The 27,833-nt window shown below is 34.8% G+C and overlaps 1 protein-coding gene across 2 annotated transcripts in view; it reads right to left on the bottom strand.

The window, feature by feature from the left end:
- prkcaa (protein kinase C, alpha, a) overlaps positions 1–27,516 on the bottom strand; it is a 181,306-nt gene extending 153,790 nt beyond the window's left edge. For both annotated transcript variants that reach the window (XM_056459747.1, XM_056459748.1), the window contains exons 1-2: positions 27,156–27,516; positions 26,348–26,379 (exon numbers count right to left, since the gene is read on the bottom strand). In XM_056459747.1, the coding sequence (XP_056315722.1) occupies positions 26,348–26,379; positions 27,156–27,322 (199 nt within the window). In that variant the 5' untranslated portion in view covers positions 27,323–27,516. The remainder of the gene's footprint in view (positions 1–26,347; positions 26,380–27,155) is intronic.
- Positions 27,517–27,833: the final 317 nt, after the last annotated feature.

The following is a 27,833-nucleotide window of genomic DNA, read 5'->3' as shown; positions in this document are numbered from 1 at the left end:
ATCCTTCACATTTCATCCTTTAGCAGATGTTTTTATGCTACTTGCAATAAGGACAAAAAAAATCACTATCTAACTTTAAACACTAGCAGGTCGCTGTGCTGTTCAGTCTCCAAGACTTCTCCCAACAACTCTATAGTGTCCCCAAACCACAGCGAATGTTCAGGGTGTTTACAAAGTAGGCATGGGCTGGTATAAGATTCTGATGGTATGATAACCTTGGATAAAAATATCAAGGTATCACGGTATTGTGATTACTGTTCTAAAATGTCTGGGTATAAAACTAAAACATTTTCCCCTTTAAGCACAATATATATTATTTTGAGAAACATTTAAAATATTTTAGAACATTAAATATGTCAGGCTAAACGAATTATTGACTTCTGCTGTCTTTATTTGTTTAAAAAATGATTTTTTTTTTATTTTACTATTTAAAACAGCATTTTTTGATATCTTGTCTGCTGAAGATACTGTTGTTCTAAAAAAACGAAAAAAAATAAATAAATAAAAAAATCTTAGGAACGGTATTGCAGAAAATTGTGATGGTTTTAAATCCTTGACTTTTCTAAACTGCAGTGTACCTTGAAAATTGTTATCGTCCCATGCATATTACAAAGCTCGGTGATCATCAGTGATCGCTTATTTAGTACTGCTTGAAAACATGTAAACATCTTACAGAATTGGACAAAATATGAATAATTTAAAAGGGGTGGTTGAGTTTATTTTTAAGGCTTAAGATGTAAAGCAATGTGTGTTCATGCTTCGTTTGTAGAAAATCATGTACAGTTTTCATATATCTTTGATTATATACAGCAAGTTAGCTAACATGAAAACTACGATCATATTTCCTAGTTCTTCCGAAAGCCCACCCTCAAGAGGCTCTGATTGGTCAGATAACATAATGTGCAGTGATTCACGGATTGGCTCCACGTCACCAGGAAAAGCGTCACGCTCCTACAAGCTTGCGCTTTTGCGCTGTGTAAACACTGTAAGTCAGAGTAGCTGTTAGCCATGTCAGTTTGAGATGAGTTCGAGTTATTTGAGATGTATAACCATATCTGCATGGTTCAGCTATGCAAACAAAAACAGATTTTTTATTTGTTTGAAATGAATTCAATGTGATGTATTGAAATTGAAATAAAATGTAATAATAATATTAATGAATTATTATTTAATAAAAAATGTGTTTTACAATACCACATATAATAGAACATTATACCTATTTTTTACATTTCTATGTTTTTATGATGAAAGCACAGAACATGACACTGGACATTATGAGAAACCTAATGGTACACCATAAATGATCAACTGTGCACATCATATTCTTTAATGGATGTGTACTCAGGATCTTTAATCAACAGCATTAACCCCCCTCCCCTGCACAACAACATCCCTTCTCTAACAACATGTTCACCAGCGCAAGGACAATAATCTCTACCCTCCAGCAACCAGTCACTTTCATGAGATTGCATCAATTAGCAAACAACAATGATCCAACCAATTCCCAAAGGACAAAATTAAACTCAGTCCATTATATTCCTCAGTCGAGAAGCCAATTCACAAGATGTGTCATAATATACAGAGGAAATGTGTCATAATATTCAGAGAAAACATACTCTCCGCAAATATCACAGCCTACATTTCTGCAAAAACACAGTTATACTATAGGTACGTTTCACGGCAAAAAAGAAAATGAAAAACAGAAACTGTCAAAATGCTATTTGGTTCAGATACTGATGTATAAATAAATACAGACCACAACATGGAGAATGATCTCTGATTGGCAGTCTCCAACCATAAACTAAGAGTTGACCTGCTGTGCTCCAATCATTGTGCCCACCCATCTCATTAGGTGTGATTAATATTGAAATGTAACAAATGAATAAATTACTATAAAAATTATATAGTCATTGTTTGGATTTTTTCATGTGTTGTCAATATACTCATGAATATATAGGTCTATTGGTGTGTGCCGTTGCATGCAACGCCTGTATATTTTTAACCACCTCTGAGGATAGTGGGGGTCGCGAGTCACTGACATTGTTATTTTGGTGGTCGTGGGCTGAAAAGTTTTGGAACCTCTGGTTTAGGGTAGGGATTCATTTAATGTTTCATTTAATGTCCAATCATTTAAAATCTGCACCACCAAACATTTCAGAACTGAACTTCCATGATACATTAATTAACCAACACAAAAAGGTGCGAATGCCACTTACTGCACTGTAAAAATGCAGGGTTCCACACAATTCATTCATGTTGTCCCAACACAAATCGATTAGTTTACACTTTTAACAAATTTATGTGGATAGAACATAAAAAATGTCCCAACGAAATCTCAAGAACTGTGTTGTTTCAGCTAATTTTAAATAAGCAGTATATATACAATTGAAGTCAGAATTATTAAACCCCTCAAATTATTAGCCCCCCTGTTTATTTTTTTCCCCAATTTCTGTTTAACAGAGAGAAATGTTTCAACACTTTTCTTATCATAACAGTTTTAATAACTCATTTCTAATAACTGATTGATTTTATCTTTGTCACAATGACAGTAAATGATATTTTACTAGATATTTTTCAAGACTCTTCTATACAGCTTAAAGTGACATTTAAAGGCTTAACTAGATTAATTGCGTTAACTAGGCAGGTTAGGGTAATTAGGCAAGTTATTGTATAATAGTGGTTTGTTCTGTAGACTATCGGAAAAAAACAAAGCTTAAAGGGGCTAATAATTTTCTAGCTGAAATACAACAAATAAGACTTTCTCCAGAAAAAAAATATTATATAGACATACTGTGAAAATTTCCTTGCCCTGTTAAACATCATTTGGGAAATATTAAAAAAGAAAAAAAATTCAAAGGGGGTTAATAATTCTGACTTCTACTGTATACACACATTAACAGATTAGCGCTCACATGGCATATTGTTCTACACATTTTGCCTGATTTCTGCTCCGTGTAGTCAAAAATGTCCTATATGAGCATGTTGAACAAAATTAAAAATAAAACCTGTCATTCACCAAATGAGTGAGATGTTGAAATAACAAAGCCATGGTAAAATACAGTAGAATACATTTAGCTAAAGACTCAGCAAAGGCATCATATTCAAGATCTTCAAACAGCAGGTGGTGTCTGAGAACATGGCCAGCTGAGCCTTATAATCAGACACACCTCTGTGAAAAAGCTGCAGTGAGATCAAAAGTAAGGTCTGCCATGCTGAGATTCATTACTTCATTAGTCTGCCATAGACACCAGACTAATGACCTAATGAATTCACATAATGAAATTTCAAATCTCGTCTGAAATGAATAGTGTGATTTTTCAGCATGTGTTTTACTATCTGTAGTGGACTGTTCAATTTCACAATATTTTAGATTTTCGTGTATGCAAGGGAACACACCACCATAAACCCAAAACCCTAAAGCAGTTGACAAAACAGAGTTAATGTTCATCAATGGTATTGACAGCAAGCTATTAGTGTTTACAATAAATTCATTTAAGCTTTTGTTAATTAACATGGCTTTATGTGATATTAGTGATCTATATCCCTTTTTAAGCGGTCACGGTGGCGCAGTGGGTAGCACGATCACCTTACAGCAGAAGGGTCAATTGGCATTTCTGTGTAGAGATTGCATGTTCTACCCGTGTTTCCGTGGGTTTCCTCCAGGTGCTCCGGTTTCCCCCACAAGTCCAAAGACATGCGATACAGGTGAATTGAATAAGCTAAATTGGCCGTAGTGTACGTGTGTGAATAAGTGTGTATGGGTGTTTCCCAGTGTTGGGTTGCAGCTGGAAGGGCATCCGCTGCGTAAAACATATGCTGGATAAGTTGGCGGTTCATTCTGCTGTAGCGACCCTGGATTAATAAAAAAAAAAAAAAAAGTGATCAAGCCAAAAAGAAAATGAATGAATGAAAAAATAAGTCACATACTAACTATGTAGATATCAGAGAACTATTTTAATTACTGATCCAATGTAGTATATGGCACCTTTAAAGCAGTTTAGAGAATTATTTAGAATCAGTTAATAGTAAAAAACACTTTGCCGAAAAGAAAATGAATGAATTAATCCCTTTATATAAAAAAAAGCTCAAAGAAGCAATGCACCATTATTAAGAGCAAAATATGGCTTATAACAAAGTGCTGTGTGAACAATTTAATGTAACAATTCAATCGTGTATGATGTCATCTTGTCATGCTGAAGCTCTAAGTGAGTTACATGTTATAATTTACAATTATTGTTAGCAGCATAACACATCGGCATGTTCCCAGAAAATCCTACATTTTAAAAATTGATTTACATATCTGTCATTCCAGTCCTAATAAAAAAACATCTCAGATGATCATCTGCATTCAGTTTTAATTATACGCAATATCACCTTTGGCAAAGGGAACCACAATTTAGAACATAATTTGGTAATTATGAATTGATTTAATTTGGTCTGTTTCCACACAACACATCCTAGGTCTGCACGATTAATTGATTTTAAACCGAAATTGTGATTTTGAAAAGGTGCGATTTTTCTAATCGCAAAAACTGTGATTATTCCGATTATTACCATGGTGAGGAAGGCGAGCACGAGTAATTAGAACAATCCAACTAACATTACATAAAAAGCAGACAACATTTACAGCAGAACCAACGAGCCCCTATTTCACTGCTGTGGAGAAAATGAAAGCTGTGAATTTCATCTCTGCTCTGCTTCTGTCTGTATGTGTGTGTGTGTGTGTGTGTGTGTGTGTGTGTGTGGACCTTTGACCTGCTTGCGTGAGGTAACGTTTCCTCTCCTCTCTCAGATCTTACAGCGATTCCTCTGGATCCACAAAGGCATGTTACTCTGCAGCACGAGTTTTCTTCATTGCATCTATCATGGTTCAGCTGTGATAACCATGCATTATAAACCAACTGCGGTCAGAGCCGCACTAACCGTTAGGAACACAATGACCAATCACAGGTGTTTAAGAACTCGCTCGATAATGCTCAAAAAGCAAGCAGGATAATATTTACATGTATTAATTTGCTCTAAATGCTCATGCTGTCCTTTGCATGCACTTGAGTTTTGGTTGAAACATTCAAAAAGAGTGTTTTTTTTTTTGAGCAGGTAGAATTAAAGGTACAGTTCGTATAACTGACCGTTTTAAAGGACAAAAGTGTATTACAAATAATATATACACATAAATGTAAAAATGTAACAGTCTAAATGTAAAGGTTTTATATGTCTATATGTAGGATTTTAGATATAATTTATTAAATTGAATTTAAAATACTGTAGTAATTTTCTTAATTTGTCATGACTAATAAGATAATGATAAGATAAGACTGATAAGATTCTGATGGTATGATAACCTTGGATAAAAATATCACGGTTTCACGGTATTGTGCTCACTGCTCTAAAATATGTTGTTTTTGAACGTCTGGGTAAAAAAACAACAACTTATTTCCCCTTTGAATATAATATATTTAATTTCTTCAATGATTTATGATATTTTGGAGCAGTAAACATTTCAGGCTAAATAATTTAAATAGATCATTGACTTCTGCTGTCTTCATTAGTTTCAAATCACAGATTTCTTTACAATTTAAAACGGCATCTTTGGATATTTTTCTATAATCTTGGTGGTTTACCTTAAAAACAGTTATCTTCCCATACCTAGTTATGACAACTGACAACTTTATTGGAAAAAAATGATTTTAAATAAACAGAAGCATAGTGTAGCGTACTTTGTGATTCTGCTTGGTCTTTCTTTGGTGCCATTAAAATCACCACATCAAACCTGCAGCTCTTTACCCTTGTATTTGGTGCTGTCTAATTGTTGTTTTTTAAGATTTTTTTTGGTGTTTTTGCTTAAGGCAGTATGCAGACAGAAAATGAAGTTGTATAAAAAAGATGGGGGATGGGATCGGGAAAGGTTCATGTGCTGAGCCGCTGCACTGTTCAGGTCTAACGCATGCTTGGATGTTGGTGTATTAGTACTAGTATTAGTGTTGGTGTAAGTGATTCCCGAATGTTGTCTGAATCGTGGGCTGACCAGCATTTTTCAGAAGAGGAAGAGGAAAACTAAATAAAAGTCGTAAAAAAACATGTAAAAATGGTATAATAAAAAAATTTTGCAGGTATTAAAACCTTGACTTTTACAAACCGCTGTAAACCTTAAAACTGATTATCATCCTATGCCTAGTCTACTGTACATTTAGTGTCAGTGAAAGACCCGACAAACTCTCAAGCAGGGAAATGTGCCCAGACGTTAAAATAGTTGAAGCATTTTTAATTACTTGCACATGTGTCTCGCCGCCTTTGCCATACTTTACAACTCGCACATCTCGCTTCCCTTGCCATACTATTCTACTCGCACATATGTACAACAACAAATGATGTCAAAAAACCTTTAGTACACTGTAAAAAACGCTAAAAAACTGTAAAAATGGTAAAAATCCGTAACCTAGTTAACAGTGTTTCCTTAATATATACGGCGAATAACCGTAAATTGACTTTTCCAGAATTTTCTGCATAGCACATCACTTTTTATGCTTTTTGTTGACATTACTATGGATCTGTTTAGTTGTTTCCCCATCAGTTATGTACATTAGAGATTTATGTTATATCTAATGGTGATAAACAATGTTTATTTCATGACTTCAATTTTATGTGTGTTACCATACTGGTGTTGAGTAGCTGTGTGAATGACACTGAGCAACTTCTATACACTGATACACTTTTCTGCTTGTGGGATAAGTTGCTTGTGATAAGCATTGCTTCATTATGTAACCTTCTCATCATCACTTGCATATGGCTGTGTTAACATGTCTATTTGTGTAACAAAAGATGTGTAGATGTTGGTAATTCAATATACAGACACATTACATCTATAAATTATTGAAATACGGTAGTTTGCTGTAAAAATTATAAATTAATTTTACGGTGTGTACTGTATTTTTAACAGTAAAATACTTGCAACCACAGCTGCTGTTTTTTTACAGTAAATTTGATGGATATATTTTTTACAGTGTACATCATAACCGGTTATGGTCTGTTACTAAACCAATACCAGAACAAACTGAACCACACAAAGTGCAAACTGTTTTTAGTTTTCATAGTTTAGGCTCTGTGTCACTGTTCTAAATCAGACATGTTATTAGTTGTGAATAGCTCTGAAAGGCTAAAATCAATACAGTGGTAATGTGTTTTGCGTGAACACTAGTGATCAGATCAAGCAAAACACATCATTATGTCAGGTGTAAAGAGGGCCAGAGGGAAAGAGAGAGAGAGAGAGAGGGAGAGAGAGAGAGAGATGGTGATTTAAATGATGGTGCAAAGAGATGTCAACACTAGATATAATGTTGCAGTTTACCGGAAGTGCACAAGCTCATTAGCTCTGATGATCTGCTTTAAGAGGAAGCCAAAAGCCTTCATCTCTCCATTTATTGAATTACTATCATGTTGTTCTCTGCCATCAAAAACCCACCAACCACCACTCTCTCCCCTTTAAAAGACAAGAATCCATGAAATAATTTGACCCAAACAAAACTATGCAATTATGGTCAGACTGTGCAGTAATTTAGAGAGGATGCATTACACGGCTAATGCGTTTGCACAGTCACATGCAATGGTGATATGCACTAATGCAGAGCTTTGCTTGATCTGTGTATTCATAATACGGCTTTCCCTGAAACTCCCAACCCCCCGATTCACACTTGCATCTAAGCATCACTTGCTCACTGGATAACTCAATGGTACCAATGTGAATATCTGGACTGCTAATCCATAGCTCTCTAATATTCCCAGTGCAGAAAAATAAATGCCTACAGTATAAAGCCGCTGCAGACATTACAATGATTTTATACAGAGCATGTACTGTATATACAGTAGTGCTGATGATGTTCATCTCCAGTGTCCTAACATAGAACCAAATGCAACCAAAAGTGCTTCAGATACTGAGGGCTGAGTCTGTATGTGTTCAATCATCACTATTGCAACCAAATAAATGGCAGGTATTACTGGGGAACCACAAAAGGGACTGAAAACAAATGAGCAAATATATTTAAACCGGTGTTGTCTTTTCCTTTGTTTGCTCTCATTATGTTCTATACATTTACTCAAGTTGCATAACTAAAACATCTTGTTTGGGCTGTTATACGTTTCTAAATTTCTCTTTCCTCCCATCAGTTCTCTGAGGAAGTTTATTTTTTGTCAACACTATCGAGGAATTAGTATTTAACAAGAGATTGGTTAGTAAAATAATACAGTATAATAATGATAGCCTAAATATTGGTTTATTGGTTATACAATGATATTATGCATCACATTATTTTCACAGAGATGGATTGCGGCTGGAAGGGCATCTGCTGCGTAAAACATGTGCTGGATAAGTTGGCGGTTCATTCCGCTGTGGCGACCCCAGATTAATAAAGGGACTAAGCCGAAAAGAAAATGAATGAATGAATGTATCACATTTATATAATTTTTTAAATGTAATTATATAATTTAATTTTTAATTATTCATGTTGTTTAATAGGGCGGCACGATGGCTCAGTGGTTAGCACTGTCGCCTCCAAGCAAGTTTCCTTCATTTATGTGTGTTTCCTTCATTTATTTTTAAATCAAGTAACCCCCACCCCCCATTCAAAAATCTCTCAATTGTAATATGAGCATACTCTACAAAACTTGTTAAATAAAGAAAACAAAATAATTGTTCGTTAATTGTTATCTAGTTAAAATGTTCAATTAATCGAGATTTTGATTTCAGGCCAAATTGCCCAGCCGTAATAAAACATATGCTGGAATAGTTGGTGGTTTATTCTTCTGAAATAGAGACTAAGCCGAAGGAAAATGAATGAATGAATGAATGAATGAATGAATGAATGAATGAATGAATGAATGAATGAAAAAAAACAACGGTTAAAATTTTCAATCAGCTCAACACTGATAATTATTTATTGGTATCCCTAAACATTGTCCCAGTGTCCCCAGTCACTTAACAAATCACACATAGACACAAGAATGTAATTTCACATAAATACTAGAACACAAATACTGATTGCTGCAGGTTTCACAAACTTAAGACCTTTTTAAGACCAAGAATGAAATTTCAGATTAATATAGAACTAAACATTAAGGTTTTTTAATGCCCCAGCAGAAAAAAATAATAATTTACACGCCCCATCAAGAAACAAATTATATATATTATTTATTTTTAGCCATATATTTTAAATAATGTGTTAAATCAAGCAGACCCTAGTGGCATACATGCACATTTTTTCAACTAAACTTGGAGAAAAAAAAAAACTCTATAAAACTTGAATAAACTAAATGTATGCACAACAGACAGTTATAATATAAGTTATAAATAAAGATTTGCTAAACGTTTTATTGAGATGTATTGTCGACTGTTGGTGATTGTGTGTGTTTTGGATCAATTCAGTACAGCATAACGTAAATAAAGGGAAAATAAGACCTGTTTAAAATGATATAAGACCTACATGTCAATGTTTCCACAAATTTAAGGCCTAAAATTAGTTTTTTGAATTAAAGACATTCGACGACCTTAAGACTTCTCGGACACCCTTCACCAATGCCAAAGTTCAGTTTATATATTATGGTATCCATTTGCTATGGGGCAAGGTTTTTTTTTGCATGTAATCAGCTATTATAAATAATAATAATAATAATAATAATAATAATAATTTTCTTAATAATAGCAATAATTTAGCTTATCTTTATTGACTTCATATAATGGCTTTATTTGAAAATGAAATATTCTATGCACATAATTTTATAAAGCAGACTAGTTAGAAATAAACACTGGTTATTCAAATATATTGATTTTATTAAATTAAAAATAAGGGATAAAAAATTTCCCTTAAAAAAATCATGAAAATGACCCTAGAAATGTTACTTATTTCAACTAAAAGGGACCCACATAATGACTCATAAACCATTTCAGTTAAACCCATAATTTGCATATAGGATTTTGTGAATTTTTTTTAACGACTACTAGAGTTTTTGTATGTACAGTATGTTAACCTTTGAGATAAACATTGCTCCCAGAAGCAAACCAAATATCAAATTTCTTATTATTAGCTTTTCAAATCATCGACACGCCACTGATATTTTTCTCTCACATTTAAAAAATTGGATGCACTGTGCAATGTTTTTGTTTCTCTCAATCTATCTGACTAGCTGCAAATGAAAAATGTAATATTGCAAATTGCATCTAGTGCTGAGTGCAGTTTAATGATAATGACATTTTTGTGAATGTCTTTCAGAATAATATACAGCTTATGAACTTCATGACAAAAGCTCTTTTTGGGATAATCACATAATCCACTGATCTTTTAAGCACAGTTTATTCCTTTTATCCGCAAACAAAATAGAGTATCCATTAGAGTGAAATGTCCATATCAAAGACTGAAATGTGATGGTGTGTCAGTCTTGATGATTTATGATTTGGGGAGTCTGCTGAAAAAGAAAGGAGCGTTTTAGGTGCAGGAGAGTGATGACTGCTGGATTCCACATAAGGAATATGCATCATGCCAAAAGCACAAGCCCTTAAAGCCCTCAACAGAGATGATTGGGTTAAAGATATGCAAAATCAAAACAACTCTGCAGCCATCAGTGGTATGAATGATAAAAATATAGCACCCTATTTAAATACAAATTAAAGGTGATGTGTGTTTTTGACTCTTCATATGTATAAAAATATAATATGTTTGCAGATATTTAAGAATCACACTAAGGCCCAATCCCAATTCTACCCCTTAGCCTTTCCCCTTACCCCTAGTCCTCATTTTGTGTGCTCCCGCCAAGGGGTAGGGGTGTCCCAACTCTCTTTGGCTTAAAGGCATAGGGCTAAGGGCAAGGGGTAGATAGCCCTTAGAACGAAGATTTTTCAGGACCACACTTGAAACCAAGGGGTAAGAAAATTTCCCAGAATACACCTGCCACAGTTGCACCCAGAAGTAGATCCACAAATTTGTATTTTTGTCTTTTTTTGTTTTTACTACAAACATGCACATGCACGTTTTACCGTCATGTTTAAAAAAAAAAATGCATACATAATAATAACTCCTGTAAAGCAGTCCCACATCATTCTGTCACTTGATGACACTCGAATCCCCTGTGAGAAAAGTGTAGTGGATGGGAATGACCTTTTACAGTGTATGCTATAATGTTAATGTTGTTTTCATGTGTTTACCTAGATGAATGTGGCCACGGTGTAAATGCACAGTACAGTTATGATCTTATTGCCACATTAGATCGTTATCATAACATGATATATGCCTTCAGTGATTTCCTGAAGATAAATACCAAACAATAACACAACTGGAATAGCTACAGCAGTCGCGATTGTCGATCTCATAAAGCAAAAGATCGCGATGACATTTGATTTCTTAGGGGTAAACTGGGGAAGGTCCAAGAGGAAAGGGAAGAGGTAGGGGTACAAAAATAGAATTGGGATTGGGTCTAAGACTTATAAAAATGTTCAAGGTGGTTATTAATTAGCAAATAATAATAATAATATTACAAATTTAAATATTGGCTTGATCGTCAGGCATGCTCGCTCTCGTTTGTAGAATCAATCTGACAACCTGCATGTGCAATTCAAACTGTTTGTTGTTGCTATAATTTTAATCATATATTAGAATCTATATACACTAGTGACCCAATTAATTTCACTGTTTATTGCTACAATTTTTTTTACAGTTTATAGCAGCTAATAAAACAGAAGATATGTTTCCAGAAAACAGCTTACTTCTGAATTGCAGAATAAAGCACATAAAAAGCTGTATACCCTCCATTTTAGTAAGATTTCAGGTAACTTGAGACCAACTTAAGTTTTTTTTTGTTTGATTAAGATCTGTGTGGTCTTTCTTTTGATTCATTCAACTTCTGTTCCAGCGTTGTTTTAAATTAGAGCCAAAAAAAAAAAAGTATGATAAACAGCTCCTTTGTATGTTCCTCAGAGAGGAAAAAAATAGAGGCAAACAGGTTTAAAATTATATGAAAAGATTTTCATTATTGGATGAACTACTGTATTGATTTTAAAACTCAAACTCTTCCCACATGACACTTCCTTAGGCACCAACACTTTGTGGTGCGACACTTTATATGTAACAATTAATGGCACTTTATTTATGTCTTTACTGAAATCTAAATTGGGTGACACGGTGGAGCAGTGGGTAGCGTTAGGGCTAGGTGATTAATCGAAAAAAATGATCGAAATCAACATTCAAAACCTATAAATCAATCTTATTTTTCCAGGTCAATTTTTTCAATTACTTTCCCTATCGCATGTGGAGTCAAGTGACCCCACTCTGTTTACACTTCTGTGTCGAGCGCAGCCTATGGTCTGGCGCAGGTTTCACACGGTTGCATATCCCTCATCGTGACTGACACCGAAGCTGATCTCTCAAAAAATGTAACTACACCTCACGACAACACAGTGCAAGCTCTGTGATTGGTCAGCTTGGTAGCGTTGACGAATGTGGGCGGCACGGAGAGGGCAAAATATAAAATAAATAAATAAAATAATCGTTCATTAATCGTAATTAATTAAAAATGTTCAGTTAATTGATTTTTGATTTTAGGCTGAATCACCCAGCCCTAAGTGTCGTTGTCGCCTCACAGCAAGAAGGTCGCTGGTTCGAGCCTCAGCTGGGTCAGTTGGCATTTCTGTTTGGAGATTGCATGTTCTCCCCGTGTTTGCGTGGGTTTCCTCTGGGTGCTCCAGTTTCCCCCACAAGTCCAAAGACGTGCGCTATAGGTGAATTGGGTAAGCTAAATTGTCCGTATAGTGTATGTGTGTGAATGAGAGTGTATAGGTGTAGCCCAGTGATGGCTTGCAGTTGGAAGGGCATCCGCTGCATAAAACATATGCTAAGTTGGTGGTTCATTTCACTGTGGCGACCCCAGATGAGTAAACGGACTAAGCCGAAAATAAAATAAATGAAATCTAAATTAAGTGAAAACTGCAAACCTACTTTACACTGCAGTTTCTTTCAAAGTAGACAGATGGAACATCTACCCTTATGTTTTCCATATTCTAAAAAGCTCATTGTTATTGTTTGAACAAGCAACTAACCACTGAGCTTCTTAGAATCCACATTTCTCTGAAATGTTGCCACAAAAGTACTCAGAAATATTCCACATAGATGCTGTCACAATATTTATCTTACGAGTTTGTTTCATTGTTTCAAAAGTTTACTAATGCTAAAAGGAACAATATAGATTTAGCATTAAAAGCCTGGGACAGCTCACCTCATGCATGGCTGTTGGATTACAGCTTTAAAAAATCCACATTACATTAAAGTGCTCTAACAATGACCCAGGCTGTGGACCTGCAGAGATTATTACGAGCAATACAACTCTAACATATACTTTTATACTTTAATATAGTTTTTAAGCCTTTAATATAGTGTCTTTTAGTTTCACTCTCAGTGTGCCGCATTATGAAAGTGGTATCTCCTTTCTATCATCTGACTAACTTCTTTATTGCTGTACAGTATGTTGTGGAAAAAGAATGCAAAGATGATGGCAGAGATCAGACTGCATCAGATATCAGAGTTAGTCATGAGACAGAAGACACCATACTAACAAAAACTTTGCTTGGGAGTAACTGAGAGGAAGGAATTGGACATGCAGAAAATCTTCACTTCTAAATGCCATCATTCAAATTATATGACTCATTTCCAAGGTTCAATGTGCTAGATTTAAAAGCAAGATTAAATGCCAAACCAATCTAATGTTACTTTCATTGTAAGAGAGAGAGAGAGAGAGAGAGAGAGAGAGAGAGAGACAGAGAGAGAGAGAGAGAGAGAGAGAGAGAGAGAGCATGGTCATCAGATTGGGAATATACATGCACAACAGTTGGCTTAAATTAGTTGGTTCAAGAGGTGACTCAATTTATGAAAGCAGCTGTTTATGACTTAAAAGCAAACAAACGATAATACCCTATAAGTAAGGCATAAAGTATACCCAGGGACAGTATAGAAATCGCAAAAAAAAAAAAGTAGTAGTGTTTTCTAAATTTACTTTGACTTGTATTTCATTGCAGACAATGCAAACACAAAATATTTCATGTTTTATTTGGCCAACTTCATTTCATTTGTAAATATACATCCTTTACTGTCATTCAGAACTGCAACACATTAAAAAAAAAGTTGGGACAGCAGCAATTTAGGGCTAGTATTCAGATTAATTGGTTAGATGAATCAGTATTTCAGGTATTTTTGGGAGAAATGGACGATGTGCGCTCCGAACCAAAGAAGAAAATCATCATTCACACTGCTACCTGCCCCAAGTCCAGAAGTCAGGGTCTGTCATGGTATGGGGTTGTGTCAGTGCCATTGGCAAAGGTAACTTGCACTTCTGTAATGGCACCATTAATGCTGACTGGCCTGTCGCCAGTCCTAACCTGTCTGAAATAAGAGAATGTGTGGCGCATTTGGTTGTGCAAAAAAATTGCACCTGAAACACTTCATCACTTAGTGTCTTTTGTCCCTAAAAGTCTTTTACGTGTTGTAGCATTTCAAATTGGTAAATGATTTACCGTTCCAGCTTTTTGAAATGTGTTGCAAGAACCAAAATTGGAATATGTGTTTATTTGGAGAAAAACAACATTAAAACATATGAGGAACACAATAAATGATGTTTGTTGTATCATCTGCAAGGAAATACAAGTCAAAATAAATTTATAAATCTCTTCTTTCTTTTTTTATTTGGGTTTTCCATACTGTTCATACTGTTCCAACTTTTTCAGAATTAGGGCTGTATATGTTACATGGCTACTTGCAACAAAACATAAAAATTAGGCACAAATACGTTGTTCTGAGCCATAATAGTTTATTCATTCTTTAAACGCAAAGCTGACAGAAATTAAAACAGCTGAATAGAGCTGATGGAGCATACACTAACCTGCGCATTATTCAGTCAAAAGATGGACATTATTTCAGTCAAAAACGCAAAACTGACAGAAATGAAACCGGTTGAATGGAGCTAGGTTAACCTAGGTATTCCTCATTCACAAAATGGTGCCAAAGACATGAGTAAGTATATATATGGATGAGAACATAGCCCTATTCACTGGCAGCCAAGTTGATTTGAAGTTACCGAATGTGGCTGTGGTATTCAGCGGTTGTTATCAGGGAATAGCATAAGTTGGAATATCATGACTGAACAATTAGAAATATTCCAGACAGCGTAATAATAAACAATAATAGGGAGCAGAACAATAAATCGCATGTGATTGTCTATAAAACCAGCTCTGTAGTAAGCTGTGAATCTCCCAAACCTGCGTTCAGTTGGAGCAGCATTTACTACAGAAAATCATAGTTTTCTATGCAAATCATTGCATGCAATATCATCATGCGATAGTCAAATCATTTTATAATTATTCTGTGAAATGGACTGCAGTTTGCGGAGCTTCTCTGTAAACTATGGCCCTTTGATGTAAATGTTGCTAATGTTAAACTTGAAAGCATGAGCAAATACCACATATAATGAGGTTTTAACTCAAAACTTACTTCATAGATTCAGTCAAACGTTTGAATTAAGTCCCTCTGTGAAATTACATGTTTACTTACACAGAATAAAGCACATATCATATTTCATAAAAGCATTTCAATAAGCAGTGACAAAGATGTTCCATTATTACATATTATTATTAACAGAAAATTTCTAATAAGAAAAAGTATAGTAGTGTTATAGTAGTCATATGTTTTATTAATCATACTCAATTAAATGAAAGCAGTTTAATCTTCCATTTATCCAACGCTATAAGGACTTCCCATAGACTGGCATTTCCTGGGTTTCTTCAAAGCATATTTGGTTGTCCTGTATGACTCACGAGAGTGCCCTCTGACTTTCGAAGGAGATTTACTTCTGATCACGTCGCCGTACTTTCCTCACATGATGTGCAAGACAACTGTACTGTAGCTTTTGTTAAATCGTAAAAGTAATTTTATGCCGATTTATCGTTCGGCCCTTAACAATAATATATAATATGCTACACTCCCAATGTGTTGTAATAATACTTAAAACCAAGAGCATGGCTTTTATCTCTAAAGCAAAATCACAGTTGTTCAGACAGGGATTTTGTTTTTCACAATAAAATCAATAAAATATTTGATGGAGAAAATAATGCACACTGTATGTTTATATAGCAGAGCTAACATGTTGAGAGTATTATCAGTTGCAATGAAAATCAAAATTCATGAGTAAAGTTCCAATGATTCGGATAATATCTCCATATGACTGAATACAGGTGAAGATCAATACATATTTTGATTACAAGAAAAGTGGCATGAAAGGAATCATTGTCTCCACATTCTAGTGATATAATAATTTTTTAGTATATGCAAGGCTTTTTTTGCTTCTCAAGTTTGTGAACATTCTGATAAACCCACTCAGACATTCTGTTATCTGTGAGCAAGGCTTTTGTTTTGCAAGCACTCAGCTTGGTAAAATTAGGTACACCTCCATATCTGTGACCATCATGACACCTGCAGTGTTTATCAAGCCAAGAATTTGATGACTAACAATCTGAAAAGAAGGCGATTACTAAAAATACTTTTTGAATCATAGTGAATCACATGAAATTAAAAAGTTAAATAATAACTTTCTAATTTCATGTGACTCACTGAAAAAGAAGTTAACAACTTTTAATAACAACCTATAATTAATTGTATTATATATTAGGGTTGGGCGATGTCGACCAATTTGGCATTGTACGATGTCTAATGTAAAACATCGCGATGGACGATGGCATCGTAGTCGTAGCCGTCTGTGAATTAATTATTCATAAATAATTAATCAATTCATAACGAATTAATTATTTGTAGCCTACCGTTTCAACTACCTGACCCGCATGGTTTTTATTTTACCCATAACCAAATCATAAATTAATAAAGTTATACACAAATTAATACCTGTCAATCACTTTTTCCACAGGACTCTGGCATAAATAGGCAGAGTGATTTGTGTCATTATAATGGCGTTGGTAAAAAATGGTGCACAACCAACAGCAACCAACCAACAGTATCTAAGGTTTTCACTAAAATTAAAAAGTACAAGTGTGAACGTGAAAGATTGTACTGACGCTGTGACACGTTACCTATTAATTCGAAAGACCGAAGAGTCATTAGATAGAGACAAGATGAATTAAATATCACGTTTACCAACTATAGTGCGACCAATCCAGCGGTACATCCTTGATAAACTGTCCAACATGCACTGCTCTCTGGGGTTTTGTGCCCAGAGCACCGGCTGTTGACTGCCTGGAGCTTAGACGTGCGTGTATGCTGCAGCGCATGCCTGTGTGTGTGTGTGGTCACGTGATGTGCGTTTTCAGGGTTATAGTGTGAATGGAGATCTTTTCAGAAATGCTAGATGAAACACCAGTGTGGACGTGGATTGTTTTCGTTTTAAAATGGCATTTTAAAACTAAGACGTCATAGTGTAAACAGGGCCCAAGTGTGTATTTTTCGCGAGCAGGTTTGCGAAGGGGGCAGAGGACTGCCATGCCGGCTCAGCATCGTGATGTCTATCGGCCCAACCCTAATATATCTATATATATATCTATATATATCTATATATATATATATATATATATATATATTGTGACATGCACGTGCCTAGCATGTGTATGTACTGTAGACATTTGCAGTACTTGTCAAAGACAACATGCAGTAGCAGTAATGGCACAGTACACGGAAGTGCTGTTGCTGCTCAGAAATCTGTTAACACTTCTTCATTAAAGTATGAATAACTCATAAATATAATAACCTATCAGAGATGCATCACATACAGTACATAACCTCAAAAAACATTTCACTAACTAGGTGACAGCATAAACTACTGTTCTGGCATACATAATTTGTGTGTAAACAGTCATTTAGAAAACCTATTTGTGTCTACAGTATTTGAAACTTGTTTTTTATTGACATTATTGTTGTTTACACTCATTTAACATGTAATCCAGATGTGCTAAAAATATTATGCAACTATTTATACTGTGACCTGCATGAATACCTCAATTACATTTCCAAATAATTTTTGACAAAGAATACAAGATGTTTCCTTGTTTGCTTTTCAACCAGCAATAATCATTACAGCAACTTAATTCATATTTGGCAAATGACATTTAAACTTCTAGAATTAAACTTTTTGTTTACTTTGACGAAAGCCCAAGTAGGGTCTACCTCCAAGAGGAGACCAAAACCAGACATATGGAACAAAGTATAAATTGTTTATTCAATTGATAAAACATAGACCTGATTCACTGCACACATTTACAGCACTTTGATGAATGTTTATCCTGACACTCATTATTCAAAACTAACTTCAGTTAGTACTTAAATGAGAGACGAGAGAGAGAGAGAGAGAGAGAGAGAGAGAGAGAGAGAGAGAGAGAGATTGAAAGAGTCTGATGACAATGGCATACCACTAGTAAGTGGAAAGCTGGAACAAATCATTTTCCACTTCCAGTCATGTTAAGCTTCAACTTAAAATTTCTGTGCTCTCAGTTTAGCACTGAAATCAAAGTAGCTTTTTTCACAAAACAAACAAACAAAAAAAACTTTTTAGTGTCATGTTTTAACATGAAAAATCAGAAAAACACAGAGGTCCAACTCCATTCAGTTTTTCACTTAAAGGTTAGCTGCAAAGCATAATTTTGACATTTGACAGTCCTTTTGTTCAGTTTGGTTTTTATTAAAGCTTTATTCTGTTTTGGGACCCAGGAACTGTTCTTAGGTCTTCTTAAAAATGAAAGAGCATGGTTTATATGTACTCTGTGACAGTTCAGAATCTGTATAATCTGCAGACGTACTATTAATACTGGACCAATGGCAAGTGATGCCCTGCAAGCAGAATGGAAAATGCATTTGTCATAGTGTTATGTCTTCACAAAACTTTCCTTGAATGAGCAGCTCACAATCTCTCCATCTCTCTTTAAATGCATTTACAACAGACACATGCAAGTTTTACTTCGTGCGTGTTAAAGGGCACATATGATGAAAATCAACTTTTGGAAGCTGTTTGGACAAAACTGTGTGCAAGTATATTGTGTCCATAGTCAAATTGGAGTGACAGGAACACAATAAGACTCTTATTTTTTCCTGATATTAACGGCTATAGGCGGGGGGGATGGGGCATGGTCTAACAGGGTTGAGCTTATTCTCCTAATGAGTTATAGGTGTGTTTTGAGAATAAACCAATGAGAGTCTCATCTCCCATTCGGTCTTTAATTTCACTTTCTCTTTCTCTCTTTCGTGGGTAAGGAAACTGTATTGTACGCACAAATATCTATTAGCCTACATAATTAATTTCATTTGTTAAGCGCAAAGATTTATTTCTAAAACTATTTCTCAATTCAGTTTTTAAAAAATTCCCCTGAGATAAGGAAGGCATGAAGGCACTGGTTTTTAAATTTATGTAGAAAATAATAATTTTTGTAATATTTTAATCCTTTAATTCTTTTTCATTTGTAAAGATTATTGTGTATTGCTGTACATCCTGTGTGTTTGAAGCAATGTGTAAGCGAGGCGCACAACTAACGAGCTCTGTGCTGGACTTTAGACATGCTTTTAGCTGGTCAATTGAACAGTCTATTTTAGTTCCTCAAAATAGTAATGCGCCAACAATTCGCCTAAACACACCTCTTTTCTAGACCGAAACACCCATGAGTTTGATAACAAATGGACTTGTTATTTACACAACATGGCGGAAAACAGTAAAAATTAAGGTTGCGTTGGTCTGAAAATAGCAACAAGTCAAGGCAAACACGTCTTGCGCCTTATTGCGCCGGGTGCATGATAGGGCCCTAAAATAGGATCCAAATCCCTGCAATTCTGAGGCCCACCACAACGTGGCATAGGAGTGCGGTTTCCCCGCCCACCGAATTGATTGACCCGTATTAACATGTCTCCATAGAAACGCATATAATCATACCCACAAGACAGTACTTGTGCAAAGCACCTGGGATTAAAAGATCTGTTCAGCTCGCTGTGATCATCTGCACATCGAGAATGAGTTTTTCAAGTTTAAAATGATTTTAAATCAGTGCATGTTTGTAATAAAGACAGTAAAATTCAATTCATCACCACAGCCACATTTCTGTACAATTATAAAAGAAGATGCTTCAATTACAAGTTACAAGTTTATATTGTAAATGAACATAGCGGATGTTCATATAGCAGTGTTTATTAACATGTATCCTGTCACATTTGCCATGTAAAACAGTGCAAAGCTAAACGCACGTGTGTGTGTGTGTGTGTGTGTGTGTGTGTGTGTGTGTGTGTGTGTATGTGTGTGTGTGTGTGTGTGTGTGTGTGTGTGTGTGCGTGTGTGTGTGTGTGCAAACTTTATAATGACATTGTGTGCGACTCATCATTGCAGAAAGGCTTGAATTAACTCCACAACAAATACAGCAAAAAAATGTACTGTAGTAAGAGAGATCTGCTTCATTCTTGTCTGTCACTGTACTGTTTGTCTACATGAGACACAGCAGGTAACAGCTACACCCATCAGAGCAATCTCTATGGCCTCTATGTGGGAACGGTGGGTGGCGAGAACCAGCTCATTCGCATTAAAGGCACAGGCAACAAAAACAGCTACAATGTCCTAGAGCTTAAATTTCACAGATTTAAAAAAAAGACACATTCTGGAGACACAAAATATTTCAATCTTGAAAAGGGGGTTAAATATGTGCCATTTAAATTCCAGTGTTAGATATTGGATGCTAATACTAATTAATAAACTAAGAAATTAATAAACCAAATATTGTAGATTTTCCAGCCAAACAATACAATGTGATGACAAACGTCCTGCAGTATTGGTAGATCCTGTGTAAAGAAGTTATTTCTGGTAAAACATCTAAAACTGGCTACAACCAATACAGCAGAGTTATCAAGCGGCTAGCAGCTAGGGTGCTGATCGGCTGACAGTGTCAAGAGCAAAGTAATACACTCATGATAATCTCATTCTTATCCTTATCATTTGCATGACCTCAAATGCATTATTTATCTGGGCCATTATCAGTTGAGCAACTCAAATTAAAGTAGATACAATTAAAATCGGTAGACTTTTACATTTCAAATCATGTTTGGGGCTTTCTGCTGATTTTGTTCATGTATTGTTCACAATGGGGCTGTTTACACCTGGTGATTTCATGTAGGGCTGCACAATATTGGAAAAACCTAACATTACGATATTTTATGATTTTGCTATATATATTTAGATATGAAAATCATTTCACCAGATCTCTATTTGGAAAGAATTGGTAATTTTATAATGATTGGGATGATTTTATAGAGAAGTACATCTAAATAAAATATAATAAACCATCTAAAAGCATAGATCAATAAAAAAAGCTACAATTAAAACGAACAATGCTTTATCGTTTTCTGGGTTTTCTAACAGTATTCAGGTACAGTAATTGAATAATAAAAATAAAATAAGTAAATAAAATTTATCATTATTAAAGTTACAAACGGTGCAATTTCTTATCTGTAAATGCTTTTAAAATCATATAGTCACAGGCCTCAAAAACACAAGAAAATTATACCTTACAATATATAATATTAAAATACATAGACGCACTCAACATTGCATATTCTGCCATGTAATTATGTAAACGATCACATTGCAATATCGATGCTGAAAAGGTATATTGGGCAACCCAAATTTCATGTGTTATTTTTGATCAGATAGCTATCTGGATATAAATGCCCTCCGAATAGCATTCGAAACGGATAAAAATCTGATCACCTAGGAGGTTGTCTGGGATGCATTCCAGACAAAACTGGACAGGTCTAAAGGCATCCGGCTGTTGAAGCCACATATGTAAATTTTACAGATGACAGTTTTAAATGTTTTTTTTTTTTTTTTTGCTTTTTTTTGACTGTGAAATTATTAAATTCAATTGTTAAATTAATATCAGATAGCAGCATTAACAACAGAGACGTAGTAGGGACCTGTAACCTATCTCTGAAAAATTTAGTGATTTGGTCATTTACAGAGAGGCACTTTGTTTTGTTTTTTGGGAGAGTACGTTATACACAAATTTATTTAAAACCTTTACGGTTTTGAAGAGATGAAAACGTGCACACATCCCTTACTCAAGTAGAAGTACAAGTACAGATGTTTAAAATAACTTAAAGTACTGTACTCAATAAAAATGTAAAAAGTACATGTTTGAGGTCATACTTCAAGTAAAAAGTATCCATTTCCACACTAAACAGAATGTTTTATCAGCTAATTATCAGATTTTATCATTAAACTGAACTTTTCACTAAACAAAATCTGTTCAGCAGAGACGTATTCATGTGGTTAAATGCAAACAATGAAACAGTTTTCAGAAATCAGAAGGGGGAAAAATGCATTAAGTGACCAGGTGTAAAGAGCTACTGTAATGCCTCCTCTATTTTCTCCTGTCATGATGACACACATACTGTATCATTGTCATCTGTCTTTAACCCAACAGATACTTTTTTGTTGTAAATGTGTCATTGATTTAGATCTCAAACAGAAGGGTCCACACTGGGTGGTTCTCATTTATTATTTGTGCATCCTTGTCTCCTGTTTTTTGCAGCTTAGTCCTAGCAATCTCATTATATAGGGGAAGGAGTAAGAACATTAAAGGTCAGAAGAATCGCAGCAAAACTTCTTTCAATTGGTGTGTTCTAATTACTTCAGTATCATTTCAAGGCATCATCAGATTTTCTAAACTGAGCTGCCCTTATATTAGAGGGATAGCTGACCCAAAATGACAAATCCATCATAATTTAATCACCCTTTACTTGTTTCAAACTTTTGTTTTGGCTTCTTTTTGTTTCTTGCTTCTATTGAACACAATAGTGATATTTTAAAGAAAGTTGGAAACCTGTAACCACTGACTTTTATAGTATTTTTTTCATACTATAGAAGTCAATGATTGCAGATTTTTAGCTTTCTTCAAAACATCTTTTTTGTATTCAACAGAAGAAAGAAACATTTTGACCACTTGAGGTAACAGTGAGTAGATTTTCATTTTTAGTTAAACTATCTCTTTAAAGCTGTGATTTTGTCTATTTGTCGCCATCTCTATTTGAAACATGCACTTGCCGTTATTTACAGAATTATCCTATTTACATAGGTTGCGAAGGACTGAATGAATCTAATGTTTTGAGAAATATATGTGGGTTTCAGTCTCCACAACAATGTGGATACTATACTACGAAATCAAAGCTCTTATGTCTTGGAAATTTGGCCAAATTAGACTTTTCACATTAAAATGTCGCCTGAAAAAGTGAGTGACCTTTGTTCTGGCCAACTGCAATATAGCCTACTAGCTGGAATTCCTCCTGGATTTATGAAGAGATGATGCAAAGACAAACAATTGCAATCTCATATTTCCTGCAAAAACCTACCTGTACTATTCAAATTGGAAAACAGCTTACGATTGTGAATTGGGCTAAGGTAAGGAGATAGTTTAGAACACTGGCTGTTGCTCAAAAATTTGTTTAGTGTTTTTTTTTTTTTAGCCTTCACATGGAAAACATGTGTACTTTGGTAATAGCTCCTTCGAAAACTTACTTATTCTTTGTTCCTTGCATTCTTGAGATAAAATGGAATTCAAAGAAATGAGGATCAAAGAAACAATAGTAAAACTTTGCTTTTACAGTTCTACCAGAATAAAGCAATTGTGTAAATTTGTTGGGCTGATCAAAATTGTACCAGTCAAATGAATGACACCCTGTCCTATCTACATGCAACGCGCTGCCACAACACACAATAAAGGGCTTTTTGTCCTAACCCCCCACGACAACAATGCTCAAAATTTCTATTTTATTTAAAAAATTTATAATAAAATAATTTAATGATATTACTTTTTTAAATAGCGAGTAAAGTAACGCAGTACTTTTGAAAAATATGTAGTAATATTTGAGTAACAGAAGTTACTTTTTAGTTTAATTAATTAGCATTTAAAAATAAATTGCTGAATTAAAATTAAGGTAGTCGCAATGAATCACACAATCAATGAGAGAATGTGTTCATTATCTTGAACGCATCGAAGAAAAGAAAAAGGGGATTGTCTTAATGGTTAGTGATTTTACTTTAGACAAATAATACAAAAGTAGCAAACACACTGCTTTAAACTTTCAATAATCTGTATATTCAATAATCTGTATAATTGGCACGTAGCTCTGGGGTCAGGAAGTTCTCAGATAACATTATCCTAAAATATTTATTTTATGTGTTTTTTTAAAAAGGTAAATGTAGGCGTAGGTTATACAGTGCGTTGTTAATTGCAGAACTCATCTATTAAAAAAGAAGAAAAAAAAACAAGAAAAGAGAAAGACGTACCTCAGTTGGGTAACAAAAAGTAACGCAAAAGTAAATCAAAAGTTGTGTACCATAAAAAGTTACACAATTAGTTACTTATTTGGGAAGTAACTCAATATTGTAATGCATTACTATCAAAAGTAACTTTCCCCAAAACTGCATATTACAATTGAATCACTCAAACTAACAACACTGGTAACACATGTGACTTAAAATTGCACGATTTCCTTGTATTTGATCATGTCTTATTTTTAGCAGAAATGCACAGTAAAATGTATTACAAAAAAAATGTTACAGTGATAATTTATTTATTGGATTTGCTCTTCAGTCTTTGAACTTTCAGCAGTACAATTTAAACCACACTGAACTGAACTAAACTTCAACTCTTACTAGAACCTCTATGTTAAGTGACTTTGACACAATCTGCATTGTAAATGCGCAATAGAAATAAACATGAATTGAATTGAATTTGTTAATAGAATATTCCCTTACATTATATGATAAAACATTGTAATAACGTTAATAACAAACTAATTAAAATTGCACAGTTCTTAACAACTTAAAAAAACAAATGATCTTAAAATTACAGTGAAAAACTGTATTTTGACATTTCCAATTGTTTACATTGCAATTTACATTGTTTCGTGTTGTGTTTTATAAAGCTTTTGTATTTGTTTGACAATGTGTACCTTCTCTATATTACCATTTACCATAGATTGTAGGAAAACAACATGTGATTTTTAATAAACTTTTTTGATTTTAGCAGTTTATAATATTGAGTTTAGTTTGGTATAACCTTAATACATGTTTTTAATGCATGCTCAAATTCAGTTTGCAAAAATAAAAATGTGGCTAACACATCTGTAAAGCTCTGTCCACCACTGGTTCCTTATTTATATCACACATTTTAAATTCATACTGTATCCTTTGGCAACTTGACTAATCAATGGCTACTTGTTATTGTCTTACTGAACATGATTCTTAGTACTTAGTTCCAATTGAAAACATGGCTCAATTATAGCTTGGCTTTGTCTAGCATATGCACACATTAACACCACTACAACTGGACATAAAATGGTATGCTTGAGACAGAGGTCATGAAAAAATGTGTAAATTCTTTAAAAATTTACGGTAACACTTTATTTTTGATGGTCCATTTGAGTATTAGTAGTCTGTCTGCTTAATATCTGTTGATACATCTTCAACAGACATTTAACTGACTATAAGAAACTTTGCAAGTACAAGTCAACTTACTGTACACTAACCCTAACCGAAACCCTAACAGTCTACTTATTATCTAATGAGAATTAGTTGGCATGTAATTTCAATGTGACTTCAATTCAACAAACGGACCACCAAAATAAAGTGTGACCAAATTGAACTATGTATTGTGTTAAGAATACTTGGATAGAGTTACTCATGAACATATATTCACAAAAGAATGCTGAAATTCACTGTAATAACTGTGTAAATGCATGTATTGTGATTGTTGTGTATTTAGTTTTACAGACAGCAAAATTAATTCTGATAACAGCATCAATTATGTGCTTGTAGTCACTGTGAAATCTGGGCAAAAAACAGAAAAAAGATTTCAATAAAAAGATTAAGGTTAAATTTGAATTAACTGGCATTTTCAAATGTGTATATCATCGAAGCGGTTTCCAGAGATGTTTTTTTTCAAGAACCACTCCTTTATGTGAGAGACTTTTCACTGAGATACCAAAGCTATTGGGTTTCTGTCTTTAAGTCAAAGTTATTTAGCTCAAGGCCAGCCAAGCAATGTTTATGTGACCCACTACAGCTCACTCTATCTCTGCCGAGTTCAATTATCAGATACAGCAACTCTCTTTCATTCTGAACATTTGCTTGTTCTGTGGCATTAAACCCAGCTGATTGTGTGTGGAAAGGAAATTGATTGTAAATGATGTCTTAATTTTAAACGAGACATACAGCAAAATCTTTACAGATATGGATTCAAGAGTGACTATTCTGAGAATTAGCGGAACATGCCCATCCCTCAATAGCTGCTTACCTTGGCACTGAAATCCTTGCTTTCCAAACCCCCTGATGAAGAGAAGAGAGAAACAATGCATTAGAGGTCTACCTCTCTAAATCCTTTAATGGGCTTTTAGCTATCAGTTGCCTTCCACTGAACAAGCAATCCCTTAATTAAAATGTACACTGACAGCTACAATATCTAATGTTTGATTTGTCATGACACGCATGTAGGAAGCAATAAAAGGGCATATTTTTCAGTCACTTTAGCAGGGAGTCATAAATTGAATCATTAAAATGGACACGTCTGCATGTTAATAAATAAACTGCAGTAATATTGCAATTTATTACTATGCATTTATTGACTTATATCTGAGCCCTTAGATTTTAACTTTCACAAGTTACTGCATTCTTAAACTATCAACAAGTGTGAGAAGTGTCTTGACTGAGCAGCTGAATGCCCCACTGTGAGCCTGGACAAACTGATCACGCCCAAATCATGGCAACACCAGTAAACGCTGAAGAATGACGATTACTGGAACATTTTTAAACTTTAAGCTTAAAAAACTTTAACATTAGCTTTGTCCAATGGATAAGACATTAAGAAAGCAAATCAAAGCGTGTGACAGGTGTGAAGCAGAGTTCTTTATGACAGTGAAATAAACTAAATGTGTTAATGCTTGTGTATTCGCAAAACAGATTAACTGTAAGCAGTGAGTTTCTTAAATGCTTGAAGCAGTGTCTGTTTCTAGGTGTACGTCTGGTAACAGGCCAGTAGCAAGATCTACAGCAGCTTTAAACTTACATTGATACTGCACTAATCATGTGTGAAATGATCTACTCACCAAATGAAGTCAGTGCAATGACTGCAGAAAGTCGGCTGCTTGAAAAACCTCGCGGTGAATTTATGGTTTTTCACTTCATGGACGTTTTTCTGCCTCAAAGCACCTTTACGGGCAAATCGATTTGCAACGTCGGACGAGGATTGCTCGTTGCTTTGTGTATCAGCCATTGCAGAAACACGAGCGAATAATTCCCCTTAGAGTGTGTGGAAGTTGCTGTCAGATAATTATAATGTTGTTTTTTCTGCCGTAGTTGTCCGTGTAGCGCAACAGTTGGGCGCGCGCGTGCGGAAAAGGTTTCTCCTGCTTTCGCCACAACTACTGTGTGACAGCTTCCAGCGAGCGCTCCGCTTCCTTCTCGCTCGAGGTGACGTCACCGAAGTGTCCTTCTGCTGGGAGTGGATAATAACGCTCGCCACTGGATCATGAGCATCGTGCAATGAGCGTCATCCGGCGGTCAACAAACCTGTGTGCAAGTTACTGTGAAGAATCCACGAGATTTTCACCAGAGACTTTTGAGAAAGGTTTGGCTGTTCTTTTTTTTTTACTCTACAAGTCTTGCTGAGCGTTGAGTTTTGGAGGCATGATTTGGTGTCCTTGGTGAAGTGTTTATTCCCTTACCCGAGAAAGAGTGGTGTTAAAAAAACAAGAAAAAAAAAAAAAAAACAGAATACTTGATGT

The sequence above is a fragment of the Danio aesculapii genome, chromosome 6, assembly GCF_903798145.1.
Source record: "Danio aesculapii chromosome 6, fDanAes4.1, whole genome shotgun sequence".
In the NCBI taxonomy this organism is placed as follows: domain Eukaryota; kingdom Metazoa; phylum Chordata; class Actinopteri; order Cypriniformes; family Danionidae; genus Danio; species Danio aesculapii.
Note: the sequence above shows the minus strand (reverse complement) of the source record. Positions and strands in the feature narration are given on the sequence as shown.